At 34.9% G+C, this 26,728-nt stretch overlaps 1 protein-coding gene across 1 annotated transcript in view; it reads right to left on the reverse strand.

Moving 5' to 3' along the window:
* Positions 1 to 26,728, reverse strand: part of LOC138704813 (guanylate cyclase 32E) — a 786,020-nt gene that overhangs the window by 55,218 nt on the left and 704,074 nt on the right. Inside the window, exons 11-14 of the mRNA XM_069833092.1 lie at positions 24,226 to 24,405; positions 23,086 to 23,190; positions 15,699 to 15,770; positions 10,464 to 10,677 (exon numbers count right to left, since the gene is read on the reverse strand). Coding sequence (XP_069689193.1) covers positions 10,464 to 10,677; positions 15,699 to 15,770; positions 23,086 to 23,190; positions 24,226 to 24,405 — 571 coding nt within the window. The remainder of the gene's footprint in view (positions 1 to 10,463; positions 10,678 to 15,698; positions 15,771 to 23,085; positions 23,191 to 24,225; positions 24,406 to 26,728) is intronic.

Here is a 26,728-nt window from a genome sequence, read left to right on the forward strand (position 1 = left end):
AGATCTAGATTTGACGAAACGAAGAAATAAGTGGAAAGTAAGAATATGAGCATAAAAAAATAAAACAGATGATAGGAAAGGGTGTGTGGGTGGCTTCAATTTAACTTGATATGAGGTCTTATTACTTTAAATAAAGGTCGGCCGGGACTTAGACTGGAGAAGGCTTTCGATTAAAGAAGTCAGATTGCGTGAGTGTTTTTTCACTAACAATAAGATTCTTTGAGGTATGTTTTTCCAATATACGAAGATTGACAATTGAGTAAGGTTTCTTGTTTTGCTGTATAACAGTGTTGAACTATAAACCGATTAATATTTTTCTACATTGTCTCCTAGATCAGCGTTTCTCAAACTGTTTTGAAGTGGGGACCACTTTTTTAAGTCAGAACAGTTCCGCGGACCACCTTACTCTTGTTCCCTTGGAAAGCAAATTTATCATTTTTGTAGCAGATTTCAATACTAGTATATTTATATTTTAAAATAGAATTAATTATAGTCGCGACGCTGTTATTCCCGGCGTGACTCTCTTTGCTTACGTCTTAGGAATGAAGGTTCTATAAAGTTTAGGTAGGTAGTATCGTTCGCCATTTTTGTTCTTTCGTTGCCGAGCTACCAGACGAGGAATCTATTTTTAAACATTATCATGTCCTATGATAATAAATCCAACGCACTGTAATTGAGCAAATAATTGAGCGGCAAATAACGTCCTATGTGCGTTCTGCGATTGCCAACGAAAGAGCCAAAATCGCGGGCGATTATATTAAGTATTTATCGAGCCTTAGGAAATGCATAACGTCATCATCAGCGAATCACAAGACGCACGAGTTTAAATGTAGCCGACCTGCAACGTGATTGGCTGCCGGAAATAAGAGCGACAGGACTATAATTATAATACTTTTGTAATTATATTTTTATAGCCAATCACAAGTAACTTGTAACAAATTCTGTGCATTGTTTAGCAGTTTGTTGTCTGAAATCCTTCTTATGTGGTACACGCTAGTAGTTGTCCATGTCTCTGTTAAATAGTGCCCATTATAAATAATGGAAAACTGGCTTCGATCCGGATCTTTGAAAAGAAAAGTATATGACAATACGCTTCATTTAGGCAGAGCTAATAGGTCAGAAGCTGTGTATGAAGAAATATATGAATTATAGTGCCATTAAAGAACTATCTAGTCCTAATAGTAGCTATTCAAAGAAAAAATACTTTCGTAAATATGACAAGAGTTATTTGGAACTTGGATTTACTTGGTGTGACAATGAGAGTGAACCAAAACCTCGGTGCGTTCTTTTTTACGAAGTGCTTTCAAACGAGTGTATGAAACCCGCGAAATTGAAACGGCACTTAGAGACGAAACACGCAAGTGTAAAAATTAAACCTGTCAGATTTTAAAATAGGCGGAGTCTAAAATTATTTATATCGTCATCTCGTAAAACAAATAAAAAAGTAATGCAGAAATATGCCCGATTTTAAATAGTAAAGATGCAATTTGGCACGTTCTATTATTATTGGTGTACGACGTACAGTACGTGCCCATTTCAATGTGCAAACTGGGAGTCTGCAAAACTATTAAGAAAGTCATCAATACATGAAAAGGTTCGGTACTTCGGTCCTCTGTTATGAATTTGGCTGGTCCCTGGCTGGGTTACAGGCTCGGCACCAGATGTGCAGGGAAAAGATAGCGAGAAACGCCACGGTCATAGTGCTTTAAATCCCTCTTTTGTTGTTGAGAGTAGAGTGGGAAGTGGGTAGACGGATAGGGTAAGAAATTTCATAAAATATTTGTACTGGGAGAAAAAGTGAAAGGGGATCGCCATGTGTAATTTCCAAAACCTGAGATTTTCGGCTATAGTGTGATACGCAATTCGTTTGAATTTTATTTTTTCTTCTGTCTAGGACCACAAGGACAGAACTCGAGGACTACAGGTGGTACACAGTCCATAGTTTGAGAAACAATGTCCTAGACTATTTATACACTTATTCCATTGTGACACAAGCTTGAAGATAACTTCTCAGCATAAATCTATTTCTTGATGTTCCAATCAATCTTGCATGAAACTATATTAGTTGAACTGTTAGTTGAATAGTTCGTAGGACACTGAAGATGACGCCGCACAGGTGTCGAAACGGGGACCCGTCTGTCTAAGGTACGTAACCTGTTTATATTATAACACAGCTATTTAAGGCCTGTCATTTCCATTATATTGCATTTATTCGCGGAAATAGAATCTCCACATTGCTCTGTTCAGAAGTTATCAAAGGACTGTCCCACGGTTTCATCTCAAGTTCATCCTGAGATGTACAAAAGGGAAGAGAAAATTTCTGAATAGCTCTTATATTTACTTGGTAGATTTTAAAGACACATTTTGTGTGTTATGTCAGAGAAAGATATAATGTAGCATGGATCTTTGTCGCAATTAAAAGTGACGGGGGCAGGAAGAACAGTTCTTAGATACGATTCTTTTGACGGTTTATTTCCGTCTCATTTTAATACGCCAAGATCTTTCATTGAATGTAGAAACAAAGCTTTGAAACGGCGTATTTATAAAGTTTTATTGCTACTTTCTTTCATTCTTTAAGTCTCCTTTTACTTCCTTCGTTAATGGGAATTTAAAGTTCTACTTCTCAATGATTCTAGGGAAAATTAATTTAAAATAAATTAAAGTATTCAGAATTAAATGCAGAGAGAGTCGAAGCAAACCTATTCCAGAGGAACTTATTCAGTTTCTCTGTTACTAGGAAAGAGGAGGAAGTTCATTTTGGCCCAGAATCTAGAGAAAAAAGGAAGTTGATAAAGACATATTGCAGTAGGAATCGAAACAGCCACAGTGATATAGAACCCTCTCCATTTCCATAAAGTCTTTGCCATGAATACTTCAAGTTGGCTGTTTGATTTACTGAGCTAATTCCGCCCAGCTTTACTCTCCTTCCACACCCTGGAGAACTGCAGGAATGCAAGATGACAAATCGCTACTCTCGCGTCAAACAAAGAGGGAAGAGGACACAGAATTTGTCAGGCTGAAAGGTTTCGGGGGTGTGAGGTGTCCACATTTTCGAAAAGTTGCCCACAGACTTGATGAGATTGTCTGCGAACTGTGCCAAAATAAACTTCTGAAATATCGCCTTAAATGTGGCGCAATTTTTCTTTCCTACAGAAAAAAATAAAACTTCATATAAGACTCTATCAGCCATTCATAATAATAAAGGACTAGCGATAGCCAGTGCCCTCGAACTTCGTTGTTATATTTCACTGCTATACAATTTATGACTGAGGAAAAACTGTGAGAGTATAAAATTCTTTTAGATTTAGTGATTTTAAATGAAGCTTCAATTCATGTCAAGTTTCTAATAGAAGCTTTACTATTTCTTAGATTTTTGTGATAGATTGTTATTTATTAGCTAGGATCGGTCTGAAGAAATAAATAAAATATAAATCTGGATTAAAGTGTATAACACAAAAGTTTGGTCGTTAAAATGATTGACTCAGTTTTATTGTAAATAGTCGTAAAAGATAAAAAGTTTTGTTAAATGTTAATGCATTTAGTTGTAGTTTTGGAATGGAAATAATGTGACTAAATTACAATTTTTTTTACTAATCTTGAACATTAGATATAATTCAATGGAACCAAATTTGTCCCAAGACTATTTAGAATTTAAAATGTATCGATTTATATTTCCAACTTTACTGTATGGAAGCGTGATTTGAGATCTTCAAGAAATGCTAAGGACAGACTAAAATCTGTACATTAGATTTCTCCGGAAAGAAGCCAGGTACAAAATGTGAATCACGAAACAAATGAAGACATATTTGATGTACTAAAAATTGCATCCGTTAGAGAAAAAGTATCATCGTATAGGAATAATATTATTGGCTACTTCATGTAACTACCATGGACAAAAGAATTCCAAAGAGTATGTTAAATCAATAAATCTTAAATAAGAAGGCTTCTGAAGTGGTATTTGGATAACTACGTTGAATTCGAAACGGAAGAAATTCTTGTCTAATTTTTTGGCTGGATAGTGAATGAATGAATGAATGAATGAATGAATGAATGAATGAATGAATTAATTAATTAATGAAAACTTAAAAATAAAGTCTATTAAAGTCTATATGTACGAATACAAAAATTAACAAAGCAATAGAGGTATAAACACATTAATTAACTAATATTATACATAAATAAAGAGAAACTATCTCAGCAACGAAGGTTATGTACGAGTATTGTAAGAAGTTTTCCCTGCATTCTGTCATCCTTCTCCTTCATAATTAATTATCATTTAAAGGGTGTGTAGTACAGAAATAAAAGTCCGCCGAGTTAGCTCTGTGGTAGTGTGTCTGCCTCCACAATAGCCGGGCCGGGTTCGGTTCCCGACGGGGTAAAATTTCTACCGCGGGACTAGTAGAGGTGACGGAGCACAGCTTCTAATCTCTAGAATATACACCAATAAGCCTGGGCTAAGTCTCAAATCTCTCCGCAGTGCATATGAAGAGAAGGTATGTGTCACTGTTGATAGTAATTCATCCTCGGATGGGGACGTTAAGCCTGGCGGCCCCATAACTCTCTACCGATACACATCAGAGTGGCCCGCCGAAGTGGTGTGCAACTTGAAAATGGGTCACAGTCCTGCCATTCATTCGCAATATAAGGAACGCGAATGACGCAAATGAAAGTGGGTAGGCATTGGATATACGCACATATTAGCGTGATAAGTGTATGGCGTTCTATGGCGTTTCATTCCGGTAACATTTCTTGCTTTTATTAGACCTGGCTGTTACGATTCATGGCTGGATCATGACTAATTCACATCTTCTGCAAGTTTGTTGGTTTATTATATGTTTCAATCTACTTCAATTTGTTATTTTTCACTGTACCAACATAAATATGTTTCATTAAGCCTCAAGGCATTTACTCCATAGATGGAGCATCATGATACTCTCTGCCTATGGCAGCCTGTAGCGGTTGCAGGAAGAAATCAAAATAAATAATAATATGGTATAAATTACAGAAACAGTAGAAAAGTAAAACGAAATCCAACAGAAGTATTTAGATAGGAATATAGTTGAAACATATCCATGAATACCCAATAAATACAAATTGAAACAAAGATGAAAGGAATGTATCATCTTAGAAAATAAGGTCCACCGCTGTGAGTAACGAGCATGTAACGAGCGTTCCCGGGTTCAAATCCTGATTGGGACAAATTACTTGGTTGACGTTTTTTCCCAGGGTTATCTGTCAACTTATTAAGAGCCTAAGATATATTCAAGGGGTAAATCAGGTGCAAAATAAACACCCTTTCCCTAGTTGTGTCAACCAAGCGCTGCCCGAAAATGGATAGACCAATTCACGCTACAGGAGACCGGTAATTGTTTGTGCCTAAGACTGTACAGAACCTTATCCTTACTAAGGAAGAGATTAGTGAAGTGCTTTGTGTGCAGTGTGGCATTGTATGGGGCAGAAACATGGGCATTTTGACGAAATGAAGAGAAACGAACAGAAGCATTTGAGATGTGGATATGGAGAAGAATGGAGCGTGTGAAGTGGACAGACAGAATAAGAAATTATATTGTATTGGAAAGAGTGGGTGAAGAAAGAATGATGCTGAAACTGAACAGAAGATAAAAATGAATTGGTTGGGTCACTGGCTGAGAAGAAACTGCCTACTGAAGGATGCAATGGAAGAAATGGTGAACGAGAGAAGAGTTCGGGGCAGAAGAAGATATCAGATGATAAACGACATTAAGATATGTGAATCATATGCGGACTACTAAAAGGAAGGCAGAAAATAGGAATGATTGGAGAATGCTGGGTTTGCAGTGAGAGACCTGCCCATGAGCAGAACGTGTGTGCGTGCGTACGTACATATGTGTGTATGTATGTATGTATGTATGTATGTATGTATGTATGTATGTATGTATGTATGTATGTATGTATGTATGTATGTATGTATGTATGTATGTATGTATGTATGTATGTATGTATGTATGTATTCTTACGGCGAAATCTATCTGGTGAAGTTCTGCACGAACCTTCGTTTATATGGTCGAAATTTCAGGAGGATCATTTTTGTGTCTAAGATTGCACAGAAGTATACATTTGTATAAAGGAATGAAGTTAAGTGGATAAATAAGAAGTAATAATTAAATATTTATAAATTACAATGCAAGTAAACAACCAATAATTATGCACGTAAATAAGTAGGTAAGAAAATAAACAAATAAAAAGACGTAATTAAATTAATTATTGTTAAAATAAAAAGAGGGCAGAGTTTTCGTAACACTATAGCGATATAAATGTTGCAAAATGCATCTGTTCTATACGTATGCTATGTATCCGAAGCAGCGCTTCAGCAGGCTCCTGGTTTTTGATCTCGATGTATTTCTCGTGCAGTCAAGTCAACTAAAATCACATTAAAATGCTATTCACTTCATGGACGTCACGTGGTCTCGCGCACATAATTGAAACTGTCGTTCTTCATTTTTCGTTAGCAACTAATAGAATCGCACTGGTTAATATTCTGTCATGTCGGGCTGTGACGTTCAATCATTCATTAACTTCTATGTTCAAGCCGCTAGAACAATGAAGATCACTGTAATGAGTTTATTCTTCGTGTGTTGCTTTACAGCTGAGTTTCTGATCTACCTTCTTATTACTACACACCAGATATTTTATCTTCTTCAAATTGCTGGTCTGCCCGTTCTGCGACTACAAATTTGATTAAACTATTGCCAATATATTCTTCCTAAATTTCTTGTTCCTTGCAGATTTTAATGTAATGATTTCCCAGATAAACAGTTATCTGGCATCCCTTACAACGAGTCAAATTATTAATTTTTACTGATAGTCTTGAATTTTTGTCACAATTTTTTAATATCCATTTATTGCAGGTCTCGTCACTTCTAATTTTGTGTCTTGCTAGGTTATTTAGCATAGATGGGATTGGTGATAACGAGATGGTATTTAGAGAGATGAGGCCGAGAATTTGTCATAGATTATCTGATATTCGCCGTATTGGTTAGGGAAAACCTCGGAAAAATCCCAACCAGGTAATAAGCCCAAGTGGAAATCGAACACACGCCCGAGCTCAACTCTGGATCGACAGGCAAGTGCTTCAGCCGACTGAGCTACGCCGGTGGGTCTGATTGTTTTCAGTTCTTGAAGAGATTAAGGGAAAAATAATTGACATGACATTGAGGCATGATGGTGATGATGATGATGATGATGGTGATGGTGATGATGATTGTGATTATAGAAATTAAATAACCTAACTAATATTTATTATTTAAGAACAACATTTAGTCAACAACATTCTCTTTGTGTTACTTGGAACGTAAAACTGGTTGCACCAATTTTGCCTGTTAATAATTCTGCGTCAAATTGCAAAAAGCGGACAGTTTTAATTAACAATACAAGTTATTGCAGGTGCTACTTTGACAGATTACACAATAGTTACTGGTGAGAGGTAATGAACTGGGGAGGCGCTATTGTGATTAGGAACAATAGAATGCACTCCCGGTGATTACCTGAACTTGACATGCATTATGCTTGCGATAATCACTACAAGAAAATACTACCTATTATACCGCTGATACTGGAATTTTAGTCATCTGGGACATAGAATTTGTTCATATTCTTAAAGATTTTAACGTTTCTTAAATTCAAAATGATTTACAAAAATTGAATTTTAAAAATACCAGCACATATAACATACATAGCATTTCAAAAAAAGAATTCTTACTTTCGGGCTATATTTTAAGTTCATATTATATTTGTATTTTGTAGCATTTATTGCCTTTGTCGACAATTGACAAAGTGAATATTAAAAAAAGCAGTACATACTGTAGGACAATGTTAAAAATAAAATACATTTTAATATTACACGAATTTAAAATTCATCAGTTAAATAAAAAGGATATTTTACCAAACATGTGTACATTCTAGTTTTAAAAGCTTTACTATTTAAATGTTTTAAATCTTCAGGCAATTTATTATAATATTTTGGTCCAAAGATAAAGTAACTATTCTGGGTCTTGTTTAATCTAAAAGAAGGCATGTTTATATCTTACTTCGGCTGGTATTGTAATGGTGTATGTCACAGTTACATTCCAAATTTGACGAGGAATCATGTACAATGAGTAAAAATTTGATATATAAAAAATTATGTACATTCAAAATACCTAATTCGTAAACAATAGTTTACATGGGATTGCATAATGACTCTTTGTGATTATCCTCAGTATTTTCTTACGCAATAGAAGGATTTCATTAACCTAGCTAATACTTCCCCAGAGAATTAATCCATATGTTATAACGGATTTGAAAAATCAAAATATATACTCTTCACATAAGAAGAAGGTATACAGTACAATCTCTTAAATTTCGAATTAAACAAATAACTTTAGATAATCTATTCTTGAAATAATCAATAATTATGTTTCCCAAGTTAGTTGACTACCAAATTAAATTATTATGGTTTATTTAACGACGCTCGCAACTGCAGAGATTATATTATCAGCGTCGCCGGTGTGCCAGAATTTTTTGTCCCGCAGGATTTCTTTTACATGCCAGTAAATCTACTGACATGAGTCTGTCGCAATTAAACACACTTAAATGCCATCGACGTCGGCAACCCGCAACCCGCAACCTCGTGCATTGAAGGCTAGCGACTTGACTACCAATATTAACACCTAAAAATTTAATATCAGTCTGACAAAAGGTTATTAAATCACAAGATAAACGTGTCAAAGTAAATACAAGAGTAGCAATTTTATCTGTATTTAGAGGCATACTATTGACTCCAAACCATTCAGACGCTTTTGTCATTATTGATTCACTTGCTTGTTTAAAAATGCTCAAGTCATTCCCAAAAATAACAAAAGTAGTGTCGTCCGCAAGTGTGAGTAGGAATACTATTTGATAAATCATTAACAACAATAAGAAATAATAAGGGGCCCAATACAGATCCCTGTGGAACTCAACTATTTATATTACTCATTGAAAAACATTCACCATTTATATAAACCATTTGTTTACGATCTGTCAAATACGATTTTAAAAGTTTTAATTAATTACCTCTGATATCATAAAAATAAAGCTTACCAATTAAAATATTATGATCAATGGAATCAAATGCTTTACTCAAATCTTAGAAGCTTGTTAAAGCATAGTCTCCATCAATATAATTTCGCTAGATAAACTTTTGGACTATCATGACTTAAGAGTTAGTACAACGATGGAATTTCGCCTAAACAATACAACCATCACGTTGACAAAGGATATACATTCTCTTTTATAGGAGATTTTTACTGGAGATAGTAGTTTCCGCTCAGAGCAAATCTGTATTTTAACACGGAAAAGTAAGCAAAGCTGATACGTTGAAGTTTTGTAAAATTATTTTTACTCTGAAGATCGTGAAAAGTGACCACAAAACAATTTTCATAAAATAATTTTTCAATAAGCAGAAGTGGTGTTTTCAAGAAATACTGGTGAACATACTTTACGAGGTAGCAGAATAGAAAATATCAGCACCAAAAAGCTCTCGAAATACTTGAGAATTAGAAGAAAACTGTCGGCCGAAAAAAAAATGGCAACAACTATTACTAACAAAGGATTCACGTGTAAATGCTTGTCATGTAACAGTGTATAGGATCTTTGGGCTTTATTGCTACACAAAAACCTGAGTCATAGGCTATATTGAAATTCTATCTGAAGTAGGATATAATATGAGGTGTTCAGAGCTAAAGGGGATCGAGTCACAAATTTTCATAAATTAAGTTTAATTCATTTTCTGATTATCTAAGTTGGATCTTTTCCGAGCAGTAATGGATCAAATCTTAATTCCAAGCATTAGCCGGTAGGTGACATCAGTCACTTTTAGCCTCAGATTATTTTTTCACAATGTTCTGAGCCGTAGTGGATCAAGTCACCAAAATCATATTTTATAAATCTTAGAATTTGAGAATGGAGCAATAAAATTATTGCTAGTGAAATTAGATAATCCACTATAGCAAGTTAACTTTAAGTCCTATTATCTCAAAACTACGTCTCATGGACTTGATCCACTTTAGCTCTGAACGCCTCATTGAGAACTACCTGGCCGTTGTGTTTAGTAGGTTTCGGGATGCGTACAAATTTACGTTAGTAATATTCAGATATGGAGTTTAGGAAAGAGGTAGATGAAGATTAGTCAGGAAGCAGAGGTGAAAAATTAAAGTGCGAAAAAGGAAGAAAAAAAGAGAAGTAAACAGAAGAAATACAGAATATTAGAGAAATCATTACTGTGTGCATTCGGTTAACATGCCTCCGCCACTCAAATTTAAAGATTTAGAAGAAAAAACAGGGAGAGATAGAGAATGAGAGATCGTAGAACGATGAAGAAGACGAGGAGATGGAAAACAGAAAACAAACGGGGAGAATTAGGCAGATTATCACTCAGTGGCCTTGAAATTGAATGATTGCGTCACCTTCGCACTTGGTGGCCGCCTGCTGCAATTGGTGGGGATCCGTGGTATCCAAGATGCCGTACGCACACAGCGAGTTGCTGCTGAAGTCCTCACGTTTGAACTCGTGGAGTCCGAAATCGGCCAGCTTGACGACCCAGCGCGAGTCCACCAGGCAGTTGGACGACTTGAGGTTGCCGTGAACGCGCACCGGCGAGTCGTGCAGGTACGTCATCCCCTGCCAACAAGCCAACATGCTCGTGCTTTACTTTATGTAACATGAGGCAGCGAGGGAAAGTGAGGTACGGTAAAAGAAAGAAATGCAAGTGAAGGTACGGTGTAAGCAAAATAAAATCGAAGGAATTAAAGTAAGTTAAGTTATAGTAAAGGAGGGTAAGTTAAGATAATATAACGTAAGAAAAGATAAGGTAAAGTAAGATGAAAGGAATTAAGGTAATATAAAGAAAGGTAAAGTAAGAGAGGGAAAGGTAAAACAAAGTAAGGTAAAAAGAGCTAAAGTAAGATAAGATAAAGTAGTAGAAGAGAAATATATAAGTTAAATGAAAAAAAAAAAAAAAAAACAAATGCAATTAGAATAGGGAAAGGAAGATAGGATGTGAGAATGTGAAGTAAGGTTTAAGATAAAAGGGGATAGAGTAAAGTGACGTAAGATAAAATAAGGTAAAGATATAACATAGGGACAAACGATGTAAAGAAAGTATGACAATAGGAGGTTAAATGTGTAATATACTATGAAGGAACTGAAATAAGAAATGACAAATGGAGGCAAAATAAGACGAGATAAAATTAGTTAAAATAAGCTACGACAAATGAAGGTAGCATAAAGTAAGATAAAAACACGTATATTAGGGTAAGATGAAGAGAATAGAGAAAAATACAATACATAGAGGTAAAGAAATATGTAATAAAAATGAAACACGATAAAATAAGTTACGATAAATGAAGGTAAATATGGTACGAAAAATGGATGTAAGTGAAGTACGATAAAAAGAGATAAATTGAGGTAAGATTAAGGGAGGTACAATAAATAAGTTACGACAAATGAGAATAAAGTATGGTACGTTAGTGGAAATAAACTAAGGGACGATAAAAATGAAGTGAGATACGACAACTGAGGATAAAGAAATTTGCAATAAAGAGTAAGATGAAAAATAGGTAAAAGAAGTTACCTACGAGAATTGGAGGTACAGTGTAGTAGATATTGAAAATAGAGATAAAGTAATGTACAATAAAAAGAGATAAATTATTAAGGTACAAGCCTAAATTTAAAATGAAAGGAAGTGAAGTAAGGTAATATGAAAAAGATGTAGTGGAGTAAGATTAAAGTAAGGAAAGGTACATTAAGATTAAGTTATAGGACGTAAAATAAGATAAGGAAATGTAAGGAAATGCACCATGTATTAATTTAAGAATGTAAAATAAGTCTAGAGGAAGTAAGATAAAAGAAGGTAAGATAACACAAAAGGAAGGAAAGTAATCTAACTTAAGAGAAGTTAAGTGAAAATAAAATATGGTAAAATAAATTAAGGTAAAGTAACGTACGTTAAGATTAGGTCTAAGTCAAGTAAGAAGGAAGGAGAAAAGTTACGATAAAACGAAATATAAGAGAAGTTAAGACAAGATTAGGAGAGAAAAGGTAATGCCAGATAAGGAAGGTGAGGTGAGGTGAGGTGAGGTGAGGTGAGGTGAGGTGAGGTGAGGTGAGGTGAGGTGAGGTGAGGTGAGGTGAGGTGAGGTGAGGTAAGGTAAGGCAAAGTAAGGCCAAACAAAATAATCAAGTAAGATGAGGTAAGATGAACAATGTAAGAGACAACTAGGAAAGTTTCATTGCTTAGTTAATGATTTCTATGTTGTGCAACATTAGTTATGATTTTGAAATACATAATTCTGCTTTCTTGCACAGAATTCACATTGTTCAATTTACTTTTAATTTGTATTAAAATTCACACATTTAAAAACAGATGGAGGAATTGAACTGTGATAATTTTGCTGTTATTCTTTTTTTACAGTATAATAGCATCTCAAATAATTGAATAAAACTTTCATTTACGTACTGCTGTACATTTTTCAGCCCTCACACGTACTATTTAAACATAATATTGGAAGTAAATAGTTTCTGATATAAAATTGTAATAATTTATGTGAAAGTTATCAATTATATTTAAGAGAACTCTTCGTTTCATATGAAATGCCGTTTAATAAACATAACATTAATGTTGAGCAGAAGTACATTGTTGTCATAGACGAATAGTAACAAAATCTCGTCGTGTATTTCAAGAGGAGATAGAATGCGCCCTGGCAATGTGATGACGGCTCCAACTATTAATCAGCTGGATTGACCAATATTGAAATTAATCGAACTGGGGCAGGTCGGGAATCGAGGATTGCTAGACGTGCTCTCGCACGCGGGGAATGCCAACCGTCTGCTAAATCAACATCCCGTTCTGCCTCGATACCCACCAGCTACGAGCTCTTGTGACACATATGTGCGCTGTGTCTGATACAGTGGCGAGTGTCAGCGTCTGTAACACATGTATGTGCTCAGTTGAACATTGAATTCTCATAGGCCTATCTCATAAAGCTCGTAGTAATATGTGTACATCTATATGTGTCTTAGAACATAAGTACTGTAACAAATTTTACAATGGTTATGATAATATAATTTATTTGATTGATTTATTTAATACTAGCCGTACCCGTGCGCTCCGCTGCACCTGTTAGAAATAAATATAAAGTAATTACATAATTAAAATAGGACGTTTGATCCAGCGAACATTCGTGTTTGATAGAAGGATAAATCGTTTAATATGTAACTTAATTTAATTTGTATTTAAATAATTAAAATTCGGTCATTTTGGTCCAGAGAGCAATCATTTGGTGCAATGACAATTCCTTATATTTCTTAATTGTTATTACATGCAACCATAGTTTAATGAAGATTGACATATCATTTAGTTTTAATGTGTATACTTTATTTTACTTGCTATATATTTCAGAAGTTACTGTAATAACATTGTAGAATTATTTCCATCTAGAGAAACTACACTTTCCAATGGTGAAATAATAATTAAACAATTAATTAGCATCCGATATTACTTCATACAAACACAAAACATTCTCTATAGGCTATGTTTAATAGCTTTCCACTGTTGTTGTCCAAGGCCCCTTATAGACGAAGTCATTTGTTTTTATTTCAGTACAGCGCCTTAGATGGCGTTGTTATTGTAATATTAAAACTCATTTATCTCATTAAATATCTGTCCTATCAAAATTTTGTATAAAATAAAACTTATCGGAAATTATTTTTAAAGAAACGTTTGTTATGTAACATTTTTTCATGAAAATTAATAATAAGGGAAGATATTTCGATTTATTTAATTCAAGCCCCCTCATACCCCCTTTAAATAAAGTATTTTGAATGCCATATAGCCTAAAATCTAAGTTACGACGAACTTAATTTATATTCCAATTTTCATATAAATCGGTTCAGCCATTATCGCGTGAAAAGGTAACAAACATCCAGACAGACAGACAGACAGACAGACAGACAGACAGACAGACAAATAAAAATTTCAAAAAAGCAATTTTCGGTTTCAGGATGGTTAATTATACATGTTACCACCAATTATTTTTGGAAAATCGAAAATTACCAGAACCATTTTGGCTACAGATTTATTATTAGTATAGATTTTATTCACTCACTCACTCACTCACTCACTCACTCACTCACTCACTCACTCACTCACTCACTCACTCACTCACTCGCTCGCTCGCTCACTCGCTCACTCACTCGCTCACTCGCTCAGTCACTCACTCGCTCACTCGCTCAGTCACTCACTCACTCACTCTCACTCACTTCGTATGGCAGGCATTTAAGAAATAAAAATTTTGATTTGGTAAATTTTACATTAAAAAACTTTTCAGTATTAATTTAAAATTATTATAATACTTTACCTCAATTAATTACTAGTTTCGACTTGAAATCAGCCATCTTCAGATTTTATTTTCATATTTTTGGTGGCTTGATGGATGGTGCGTTTATGAACGATAGTGTTGTGAGCTCTGATAAATAATAACATTTGTGGGTGCTATGCATAGACATTTCGCTAGCCCACGCTACGAGCGTGATAAACTAGCCCCGGCTATCGACTGATTACTTGTACAGGATTCATATCATATCATATCGCTAACACTGGTTTATGAATACGAAAAACGTTAGTTAGCTGATGATCCACCGGAAGCCCGCGCTAAGAATGTCTATGTTTATGACTATTTGAAGAGAGTCTATTTAACATTATTTTGCATGTGATAAATAGGAACGTACCTTAAGGGGTTAGGTACAGCTTACAGCAGTAAAATTTTGGAAATATTCAACTTTTTTTTCCTCCATTACTGTATCTTGTACAATAATGAAGATTAGCATGTGTAAAACACTCTCCTTCTGCTATATGAAAAAAAAAAAAACTTTTATGATTAAAAAAAATTATATATATATATATATTTTAATTAAAAATGGCAGTTCACTGTGCAGTGCTGTAGCGTTTCCCTCATAACTTACAAACTTTTTAACTTTTTCAAATTCTCTCTCTTTTATTTTATCGCTGAAAATCATGTGTACAATATCGTGCTCTTTCAAATACATTCCTTAACAAATAATATATTTTTTTATTTTGTTTTAGAAAAGAATACTGATATGACCATTTTTATAAAATAAATTTATTTTTTATCAGACAATCTATCAAAGGTAGAGAAATGATTTTGAAATATATTATAGATATGACATGCATAAATACACAAAAAAATGTCATCACAGAATGTTGGATAGTTTTTGAGTTATGAGGGAAACACTTCATCACTGCACAGTGAACTGCCACCATTTTGAATTTAAAAATATATAAATATTTTTTTTAAATTGCAAAAATACTTTTTTCTTATAGCCAAAGTGCAGTGTTTTACACATACTAATTTTAATTATTGTACACGATACAGTAATGAAGGAAAAAACTGTTCAATATTTCCAAAATTTTACCGCTGAAAGCTGTACCTAACCCCTTAAGAAATATGATAGGATTTTTCTTTCCTTTTCCATAGACGACTCTTGCTTTCATCTCTATCGGAATAGATGTAGATATCTACGTGAGTTGGCGAGACAGAAATGCAATAAAGTGAAATCTGAGAACCGTCACCTTACTGTCAGAAGATAGTACAAGATACGATATATCTGCCAATAATACTCACCCGTATTATGTCGCCCACTAGCGAAGCTATGAACATGTTGTCCAACTTTACGTCTTCGTTTTCTAGGATGTCCTGAAAGCAAAACCTGAAATTAATTATAACCTACCATGTCCAATGCCGTGTAAAGGATTGAATCCTATGCTGTATTTTTTTCTCGTTAAGTATGCGGTGATTCATTGCTCTTCAATTAGGAACTATTCTTTAATATGTCAGTACATAATAAATAATGTTCCTGAATTGAATAATCACTTTGTATTTACAGGAAAAGAAATACATTTAACCATTATGAAAAATACAAATTTAGTACTATTACAAATTGTGGCGCTGGCGTAATGTGAAATTGTGAAAGTGGACCTATTAATCGCTGAATTAAAACTGAATTTCTATAGAAATCATTCTTAAAATTCAAATGAGATGTTACAGTATCACGTTGTTGCGAATGAATTCTGTGAATATGTTATCAAACTACAATATTCACTGTATACAAAGTGTCATTTATAATTATTCATTCAATAGGAAAGGGACGGAAGGAAGTTGTAGTTAATGGTTCACGAATACAACTAATGTTACAGTAAATTATAATTAAGGTGAATTATTGTAATATCGGTTTACATTATTAAGATCTGTTTTAATAGCAAACCTATTTATTTATTATTGATATTAATGTGCTAGCTAATAGTGCTTATACCATTAAGTACGAGAAAAATTCGTACCGGCACCGGGAATCGAACCCAGGACCTCTCAGCTGTGCGCGCTGAGTGCTCTCTAACCAACTGAGCTATGCCGGGACCCGACTCACGACGCCGGCCGAACTCCTCTCGTAGTATAAAAAAAAACTGACTAGTCATACTAGTCGAGCAAAATATAATGAGGTGGGCGAGACCTCATTCATATTTGATACATAATAGTGCTTAGCCAACAACAGATTAGTACAATGGATAGAATAATACAATAGCAATTACAATGATAATAATGACTAATATTATACAACAGGGTCTATACAAAACTATACATGAAAATATGTGTGTCTAATGCCTACCCACTTCACTTGCGTGATTCGGGTCCCGCATATTTTGCGGATAGATAATAGGACCGTGACCCATTTTCAATTTATACACCACTTCGGTGAGCCACGCTGTACATGATGTGCATCTGTGAAGAGTTATATTGTGTACTAGAGTAAGTGTTCGTGTAAGTTTAGTGTAGGAAATGGGTGAGGATGATGATGGTGAGGAAAGGGGAAGGGGAATCCCGGTACCGGCACATAGTCTACTCCTGTCGAACAGCACCTAGAGGGCCGTCAGGCTTAACGTCCCCATCCGACGGACGAATCACTATCATCAGTGACATATACCTTCTCTTCATATGCACTGTGGAGAGATTGGGGATTTACCCAGGCATATTGGTGTACAATTTAGTGATTAGAAGTTGCGCACCGCCATCTATCCTACTCCCGAGGTAGAAATTTTACATGAAAATGTATGACCCCGCCGGGAATCGAACCCGGGCCGGCTAGTCTGGAGGCAAACGCGCTGTCACAGAGCTAACTCGGCGGACATGAAAATATGTTACTGGATGCAAAAATAACAGAACAATGAAAAAAATAAGTACTAACAATGATATTTCTATTATCAGGTAGCAATCTCACTCGACAATATGTGTCAGAGGAAGAACAATTGTTTGTATGCATTTGAAGTCTGATTAGTGCAACATGTAGCTAATCGGTGATGTATGCAATGGAAGGGAAAGGAACTGGCCACCCTACCCCATTATCTACTGTCCTAGTTGCCTCATAAGTGGTGTCTTTTGGTATCATTTGTGAGGTTCAGACCTGTCTTCAGACAGCTGACTAAACAACAACAACAACAGTTTTTTTTCTCGCTGTTATTTATACTTGCTTTAACATCTCTGGTCATATCGCGAGTTAATCTTCGTGTGAAATCTGAAGGCCTGTGTACTATTGTTGAGACTATTTCTATTGTGAACTAGATGGCGACTGTATACTATTATTGATTTGTTATGGATATGATTTCGGTGATGAATGAGGCTGGTGATATTCTGGGATGTTGTGGTCCGAATTTCCTGGCATTTACCTTACAGTTGAGGGAAAACCGTGAAAAAAACCTCAACCAGGAAATACAATCCGACTGGGAATCGAACCCGGGACCTCTGCGTAAGAGACCAGCATGCTGACCTCTAAATCACAGAGGTGGTCAACAACACTATTAATGGTAAATATTTACAGATTAAAAAGTTAGTCTTTACATTCAGAGACAAAGTCTACAGAATAAAGGGTTCGAATTTGCTGTCGTTCATGTTGGCATTTTATTACACTACATCTGGAGACTGGGGAAAGAGATTTAGAACTTCTATTATAGAAAATTCATATCTATGTATGAACATAAGGATATAAATTATCTTTCTAATTTAGTAAAATCAATTGTAACAGAATTCCAGACTACAGAAGCATATTCGAGTTATGGTAGAATGCAAAATTCTAGAATAGGGAAAGAATAAGTTATAGACAGTTTTATTGCAAACATTCTGATTGCATGATTGTATATTATGTAATCTACATGATTGTGAAATTATAGTCAATGAATACTTTAAGTTTTTAAAACAATCTGTACTTTTAATTTGAACACTACGTAAGTAAAATTTGAATTTAAGAGAAGAGGTTTTCCTCAAAAAGTTTATGAAATTAGTTGGAAACGCTAATTTCCATACCACTGTTTTCAGACCACTTTGCAATTGCGTAAATGTCACGTTGAAGAGATTGGCGGTCAGTAATAGGTACTTTTGTCTGTCCTTAAGGTTTTTGAACCATCGGCGAAAAATGGACACTCAGAACTTATTCTTGAACAAATATTATCAACGAAGATTATAAAACGAAGAGGTCCTAAAATTAGAGCCCTGCGGGGCTCAGTAGTTCTAGTTGTATGGATCAGAGACTTTGTTAAACAGACGTACACAGAATTAAATTATCTGTCACTTCAATAGTAAAGTTACTCGTATCATCAAACAAGTTTACGAAACTACGCTGAAAGACCAATGCTTCCTACCTTATCAAGCGAACTATGTAGAATACATCAAATGCTTTGCCTAAATCGAAATATATTCAACCCGTCTGTCAATTACTGGTAGAATTTTTGCTTTAGGTATGAGAACAGAATTTATTGGTTTGAAGTGTACCTCGAATGGGGAGAGAGAAGAAAAAACAGCTTCAAAATATTATGCAATTGAAAATTTACGCCAGTAGATTCGCCGTTCTTATGCGGCAACTTCTCCTGCTCACTTGTAATGCATATTGTCTGAACACAAATTGCCAGGCGCGTCATTCTAATGTGAAGAGAGAATAACCATAATTGAACATTTACACCAGTAGATTCGCCGTTCTTATGCGGCAACTTCTCCTGCTCACTTGTAATACATATAGTCTGAACGTACAACTGTCAGGCGCGTCATTTTATTGTGAAGAGAGAATAATGACGTACACTTTCACTTAAAGTGCAGTATAATACCTGGACATTATCAGTTTATCACTATTGTCATCTTCGTCTTTCTTTATCATCAATATTGTCTCCGTCAAAGTTATATTCATAGTCGCTTTTACCAACACAATCATTATCTTTGGTCCGAAATCGGATTCAGGTAAATATCTGGGATTAATAAATCAGTAAGGAAGCTTTTAATAAAAAAAAAAGAACATCATCTGCGGACCACTGGAAAAATAACTAAGGAAGAGACTAGTGAAGTGCTTTGTATGGGGTGTGGCATTGTATGGTGCAGAAACGTGGACATTATGATGAAGTGAAGAGAAGCGAATAGAAGCATTTGAAAAGTGGATATGGAGAAGAATGAATCGTGTGAAGTGGACACAGAATAAGAAATGAAGATGTGCTGGAAAGAGTGGGTGAAGAAAAAATGGTGCTGAAACTGATTGGGAAAAGGAATTGGTTGGGTCACTGGCTAAGAAAAACCTGCCTACTGAAGGATGCATTGGAAGGAATGCTGAACGGGAGAACAGTTCGGGGCAGAAGAAGATATCAGATGATAGACGACATTAAGATATATTATGTGGATCATATTATGAGGAGACAAAGAGGAAGGTAGTAAATGACAAAGATTGGAGAAAGCTGGGTTTGCAGTGAAAGATCTGCCCTTGGGCACAACACTAAATGAATGAGTAAATCAGTTTCCGTTAAGTTTTGCTAAAGAATGATAGATTAAATTGTGATAGCCTGAAAACGAAATGATACGGTATGACGCTTTGACGGAAATCAATACAAAGCCCCGATATATAATGAACGCGTTATTGTGTTTACCCTTGGGATATTCAAGGGACTTGCGACTGGATACCGTTATTCAAAGTTTCTCCAGTTCCTCCAGGCGAATATCAGGGTGGCGTCTTAATTAACGTCCTTCGAACCACTTCCTCTACATCATTTCCCAGTCAGTGATCAGACCTCATCTCAATATAGAGATACAATCTGTCGCAAAATAACGGTACAAGTATTACGTAATTTCTGAAATATCCGCGGGTATGGTATATTTTTTATGAATTCTTACTATTTGCTCTTCAATAAAATTAATTAACAATAATCATTTCTATGTAATATTTATTTATTTATTTATTTAGTTATTCTGGTGTAGTTAAGGCCATCAGGCCTTCTCTTCCACACCACCAGAAATAATTTTAGTTTTGGAGGAAAAAATGCTTGTAGTATGGAAGACAACAAACAGATTTAGATGTGAAAGCACGTAGGACAGGGCTCGGCACCGAGAGCGAATCCAAACTCTAAACGGAGACGTTTAATAATCATCCGTCACGGCATCAACGCTGCGCGGCGTTCGGATAGGAAGAAAGGGGTTGAAGAGAAGTCATATGGCTCTTCGTGAGAGAGTAGAAATCGCTCTCAGTGCCCAGTCCTGACGTAGAATGATGTATTTTGTAAACGAGGAATTTTATTGAAATTAAATCTAAAAGTATTAACAATTAATAGACAAAATTAATCGGAACCTATTAAACTGTATCACAATCTTAACAATTTTTCGTTATTTCTGTTGTAACTTAAGGCATATTTGTAGAAATGGACTCTCACTAACAAATATTCACAACAAATGAGCATATTTTCAAAACGACCCTTGTCCATTCCCATAACTTTGTGGGAAATCACGAAAACGTTTTTAGGTCTAAAATTCCTTACCAGCTAGGCAAGAGACATTATGAAACCAAAGAGGTTGAGTGCATTTAGAATCGAATGGGAATATGAGACTATCTGATTCCAAAGAGAGTGGATGAATTTAGAATCAAATGGAAGTATAAGACTCTAAGGGCCGTATTCATAGACATTCTTAGCGCCGGCTTCCGGTGGATGATCAGCGAACAAACGTTTTTCGTATTCATAAACTAGTGTTAGCGATATGATATGAATCCTGTACAAATAACCAGTCGATAGCCGCGGCTAGTTTAGCACGCTCGTAGCGTGGGCTAGCGAAATGTCTATGAATAGCACCCTTAGATTCCAAAGCTGGAACTAATATTTTATCTCAATTTTTGCTGTTTTAAAAAGCGTTCTGAAGCCAAATTATGACAGGTGTATGTAAAGTTATATTTGAAGAATGGATGGATACAGGAAACTAATTTTCGTTATCAGGTAGACAAGAGACGTTTCGAAAATGAGCTCCTCAAATATGGAGCTGCGAAATATTGCGAACAGTTAGCTGGAATACAGTTGCCTACTCTCATACTGTACCTGACGTCACAGCCCAGGGATACGTCCCGTCTGATACAACATAGAACCGCATCTTACTCACGCTCACTCTAGTTTGTGTTGAAGCCGGAACACGGTCATAGTGAGTGCTTTAAACCAGTGAAATGTAAAAGTCGTATTATTTACTTAACGTAACATTTGTATTTGTTACGAGGTAAAATGCCGAACACAAAAAGTTCGAAGTATGAAAGGCTGGAGGACTTAATTCAGGAGTTCGGGGCCAATAATAATTTACATTACATGTAAGTTGTGCAAAGTAGATATAAAAGTTACAAGAAAACAATACATTGAAAGACACTGCAATACAAAAAGGCATAGAAATATGGTTGAACATAACTCAAAACAAGCAGTACCATCAAACTCTAAGAGAGAGTACGATAAGAAATCCATGTTTTGTAGGGATATGTGCTGTGATGGTTAATGCCAATATACCGCTTAATAAATTGAACAAAAGCACTTTAGAGAATTTCTAGAAAAGTACACGAAGGAACATATTCCAAGTGAGCCCCAACTCCGTCAGCACTTTGTACCCATACTTTATGAAGAAAAATGTTTGTCACGCAGGAATTTTAACATTGTAATATAACATACGATTGAAAGTAATCATTACCATAACTACGAATTATAGAAACTAAAATAGATAAGCCCAAACACCTTCACAAACCATTTTGGCCAACTTCGGGCTGTTGCGCCGTTAGATTACCCTATAAAGTCAGTAGTTGCTCTACTTTTATTTCAGGTTGGATGTACTCTACGAACATGCAGTAAGAACATGTTTGTCTGTCTCTTTCTCTGGTGCATCACCTGGGTTCTACCTTCTATATAGACTATTTACCCGCAACTTGAGTCTTTTGGTAGCAGGAATACTAAGCTTAGTTATCGCTTTGTTAAAAATGGGATTTACATAAAATTGTAATAGTTGCGCTGTTACCAAGTAATATTAATATATACTATATAAAATAAGAATATATATAAATTATTATATGTCATAATTTTTGTTTTTGTTAAAAACTTGATAAGTCATTTTGACGGAAATATATTCAATTAATGAAATATTACATTTTTCTTTTATTTATAATGCTTTCATCTCATTTTGCTGTGACCCAATTTACTCTTCTATATATATCAGGGAAACCCAACCAGATAATCAACCCAAGCTTGCTTAGAACTTATGCTGCTCAAGTATAACCCAACAACGCGAGTCCAGTTCGTTATTCTTGAGACTAAGCTAGTGGCTACGATGACGATTATGATGAAAAAGATGACTAGGGTGAAGATAAAATTTGTGATGTAATAATAACAATAATGGGGATGATGATAATATCGATAGTGAAGATGATGATTACAAAGATGAAAGCGATAATATCAAAAGTGGTAGAGATTACGAGTTACTTGTATTATTTCAGTAATATCATATCTTCAGATGCTACTCGTGATATATAGGTCAGTAATTATATATCCAATCTAAGGCTTACAAGCGTATTCTTTGTATTCTGGGAGTTTGAGCATACTACCAGAGGCAAATTAATATACATTCAGAGATAATACGTGATTATATCACGCGCATGGGAGACTGAACTGATGATACTGTTGACATGGTAATCAGAGCTTACCTTTAGACTGCCCCTGGGACAATATTCCGTCACGATGCAGATATTGGGCGGATCCGTGCAGGCTCCAATGAACGCGTTCAGATTATCGTGTCGAAGATCTCTCATCTGCAGACAACAAAACAAGTTACAATTCCAAATTTGTATTTTTTTAGATACTAAAAAACTAATTTGACTGAAAATATCTGTTTTCTAATGTTTCAAAGTATTAGCAACTAAATTTCTACTAAATTTTGTTATCAATTTCATGTCTAACAAGGAGAAAGCTATAAATATTTCATTGCCACAAATTATAAAAGGATTTGAAGAAGGTAATGACTATCAGAAGTGAATTTTATTTTTAACGTGGGCTGAAAACGGCCAGTAAATGTAGGCCGGAGCCCTCTGACTCAACGATTGAGTTGTTTTGTATGTCGTGAATAAGACACTTATCACAACTTATAATAAAATTTCTCTGTCTCTCTTTCTCTATTTCTTTCTCACACTCACACCCACACACACAAGCACACACAAACACATACAGGGTGGAAGGAAACCTGCTACATTAATTCATAGTAGTAACAGATGAAGTCAATGCTAACAAATTTTGCCAAATAAGTTTTTTGATACGTCCAATAGTTTTGAGAATATGAAATTTAACGTGTTGCAACACTGCAACGCTCCTTCAGGTCATTGCTCCGCAGTGGGGTTGAGTGTAACGCAATCATCCATTCCGCAAGACTTACGAGAAGAGAATGTAAACAAAAACGTCTCATCAGATATGTTTCGATCAAATTTCTGTAGATGAAAATATAAAGTATTGAATCAATTAATAACGCAAATTGTTTGGCTTTCAACAGTCTTTATTACGCTATAACCACTTCAACTATAAATTTAATACCATGAAACTTATTTAACATTCACGGTATCTGTTGATTTCTTTGATTTTTACTAATTACAAAAGAATATAGAATGTACGAGTATATATGCAAACTGGTACATGTTTCACTGAAAATTTAAGTAAAAGTTTCCAAAACAAGAAGTTTCATAGTTCAGATGATTTTTTCACAAAACATCTGAATAAAATAGTTTAAATGAAAATGTCATAATGCGTTAAAAATATTTTCTTAATATTCCCGTCTTCCACTAAACATGTTTACTCACCATTTTAAGCTCCTTCTTCATCTCCCTTGTTATATCCACTGATTTCTTGCGGACCTTCTTTATAGCGAATATTCTTCCTTTGTAGATACCGATTTGTGTATAGATAGTAGAGTATCGGAAATCTGCATCTGGATTCGAACTCAAGGAAACCTGACTCGTTCGAATCAGTGGATGTATAGCCTGTAGGAAGGAGAAAAAAGAATTCTATGAAGTTAATTATCCAGCAAGAGTTCCTGGAATTTGATATTATCAGGAAAGATTATATAGAAACAGAATACAGACATGCGAAATAAGAAGAATAAAGAACATAGAAAAAATTGGATTGAGCCTCTATCCATAATGGAAAATTATAGATATCCCAAGGCAGAAAATCATGTATATATGTATAGACCGAAAGGAAGAAGAGATAGAGTGCAACCCAGGAAATGCTGAAGGGATCAATGAAGACGCAGACAAAATATGCCTGAATCTTAAAACAGAGAAGAAAAAAAAGAAAAGGTATATGAAGGATTTAATTATGCACAAGTTATGATCATAATGCAGGCAAGCCACGCTATTGCTAAATTAAGTCCAAATAGCCTGTGTCCTAACTTGTATTGACATAGTGACAAGATCTCCGACTTTATACATTCTAGTGGATTCTATTCTGTTCTCGGCGCTTTCCACTGGTCAAAACTTCTGAAAGTTTCTTTAGTGGAACTGTAAACTCCACAGTGACCCAGGTAGACTATAGAGGGTGATTCAGGACCTCTGAAACAAACTCTGGGGATCTCGCAATGTGGATCATTTTTCGTAAAACAACCCCATGTTCTCCGATGCCTCGTGTAGAAGTTAAGTGACATAGAAAAAAAGAACAGATCCTCATTGCTACATCTATCGAATCCCAGAATTTGTTGCGAATGTCCTTAACCACCCTGTATAAGTTCACATAGATTAATTCAATGGATCCTATGGACACGATAATAATTCTTATGTATTAGAAGTCTCCTAAATCAGTGTTTCTCAAACTTTTTGATGCTGAGGCCTCTCTTTTCTAAACTAAAGTTTTGGAATATAAAACAAATTAGTATAAAATTTGGTCCATTTTGAAAACATTATAACTATCTAAATGGATTATTATAAAGGGATCATGTACACAAATTCAGGGTAAAGAAATATAATTTTATTTTTTTTATTTCATTAAATAGACTTTCCTCTCTAGTCTAGAGAAGAAATATTTAAAATATCACCAATACTTCTCGACTTACGACATAAAACGTGACGACGTGTCATTATGAAATTCAGAAATTCGGTAAATATGTTGCTCATTTTCTGTGGCATATTTTTTTAAACCGTTTCCCTGATAACTCGTACAATATTTTTTAGAAAATTTAAAGAAATTTCGCAAGATGTGTATTGCATTGAGAAGAACAAAAGTGACCTCTATCATTGTTATATCTTTACTTGTTCTAGTTTTATAAATGTTTAATATAAAAAGTTAACATTTTTAGTTCACCGAGAAAAAAGTCAGAAAAAAATATTTCTCGTTTATGTATTGAAATGATTGAGGTCAATTTTGTTACGCCTTTAATTGCGAATAAAGTGAAGTGGAAACCATTTAAGAATATTGAAAATTGTGATATATTTGGGACACTCCTAACCCAGACTGCACCCGCCAATTTAGTGAATAGTAAACCGTTAAAGGTAAATTTATTTTTAATTATAAAATTTATTTAGTAACGTAGAATACTTGTGTGAACACTATACCAAACTTCAGGATCAAAGGAGTTAAGGTTAGGAAGTAATGCTTTTTGAATATTATTAAATTTAGACAGGCGAATGGTGTACATGGCCCCTTAAGTAAGTGGTGTCAAAATCAGCATGGCAACTTATGATTTTGAATGTACTGGAATGCTGCGTGCTCCGTTGTATTACACTGCATATAACTGTTCGACTACTCAGCATTCAGGCAAGGCTGTAGGAAGCGTTACAGTGAGTAAGGGATTGTAGTTGTAGGGTAAATCACAACCATAGAAATTGAGACAATTTATGTTATAATTGCCTGAGATACGTCATGCACAATAATCATCAGGAGTAAATAAATTGTAATGAATTTATATAACTTCTACAAAAGAGAAAGAATAAAACAGGAACATATTTTGAAAACTGAAATATTTGTGATATATAATTATGATTTTATGACTATTTATAAATTAACAGTACTTCACGTTAAAGAATATAGTATATTCTTGTAAGGGAAAACAGTATGTACTGTACTTGAATTATACGTGTATTGTGTCACGAAGCATTGGAAGAAAGAAACAAATACTGATACTTAAATACAGTTTTTATTTCAGTGCTCATTTATTTCAAGCGCAGTTTGTATAATGTCAAAACACATTTTCTTGAATTACAAGAGTTCAAGCCATCGGCGTAGCTCTATCGGTTAAGGCGCTTGTCTGCCGATCCGGACTTGCGCTCGGGCGCGGGTTCGATTCCCGCTTGTGCTGATTACCTGGTTGGG

The sequence above is a fragment of the Periplaneta americana genome, chromosome 8 (genome assembly GCF_040183065.1).
Source record: "Periplaneta americana isolate PAMFEO1 chromosome 8, P.americana_PAMFEO1_priV1, whole genome shotgun sequence".
NCBI lineage: Eukaryota > Metazoa > Arthropoda > Insecta > Blattodea > Blattidae > Periplaneta > Periplaneta americana.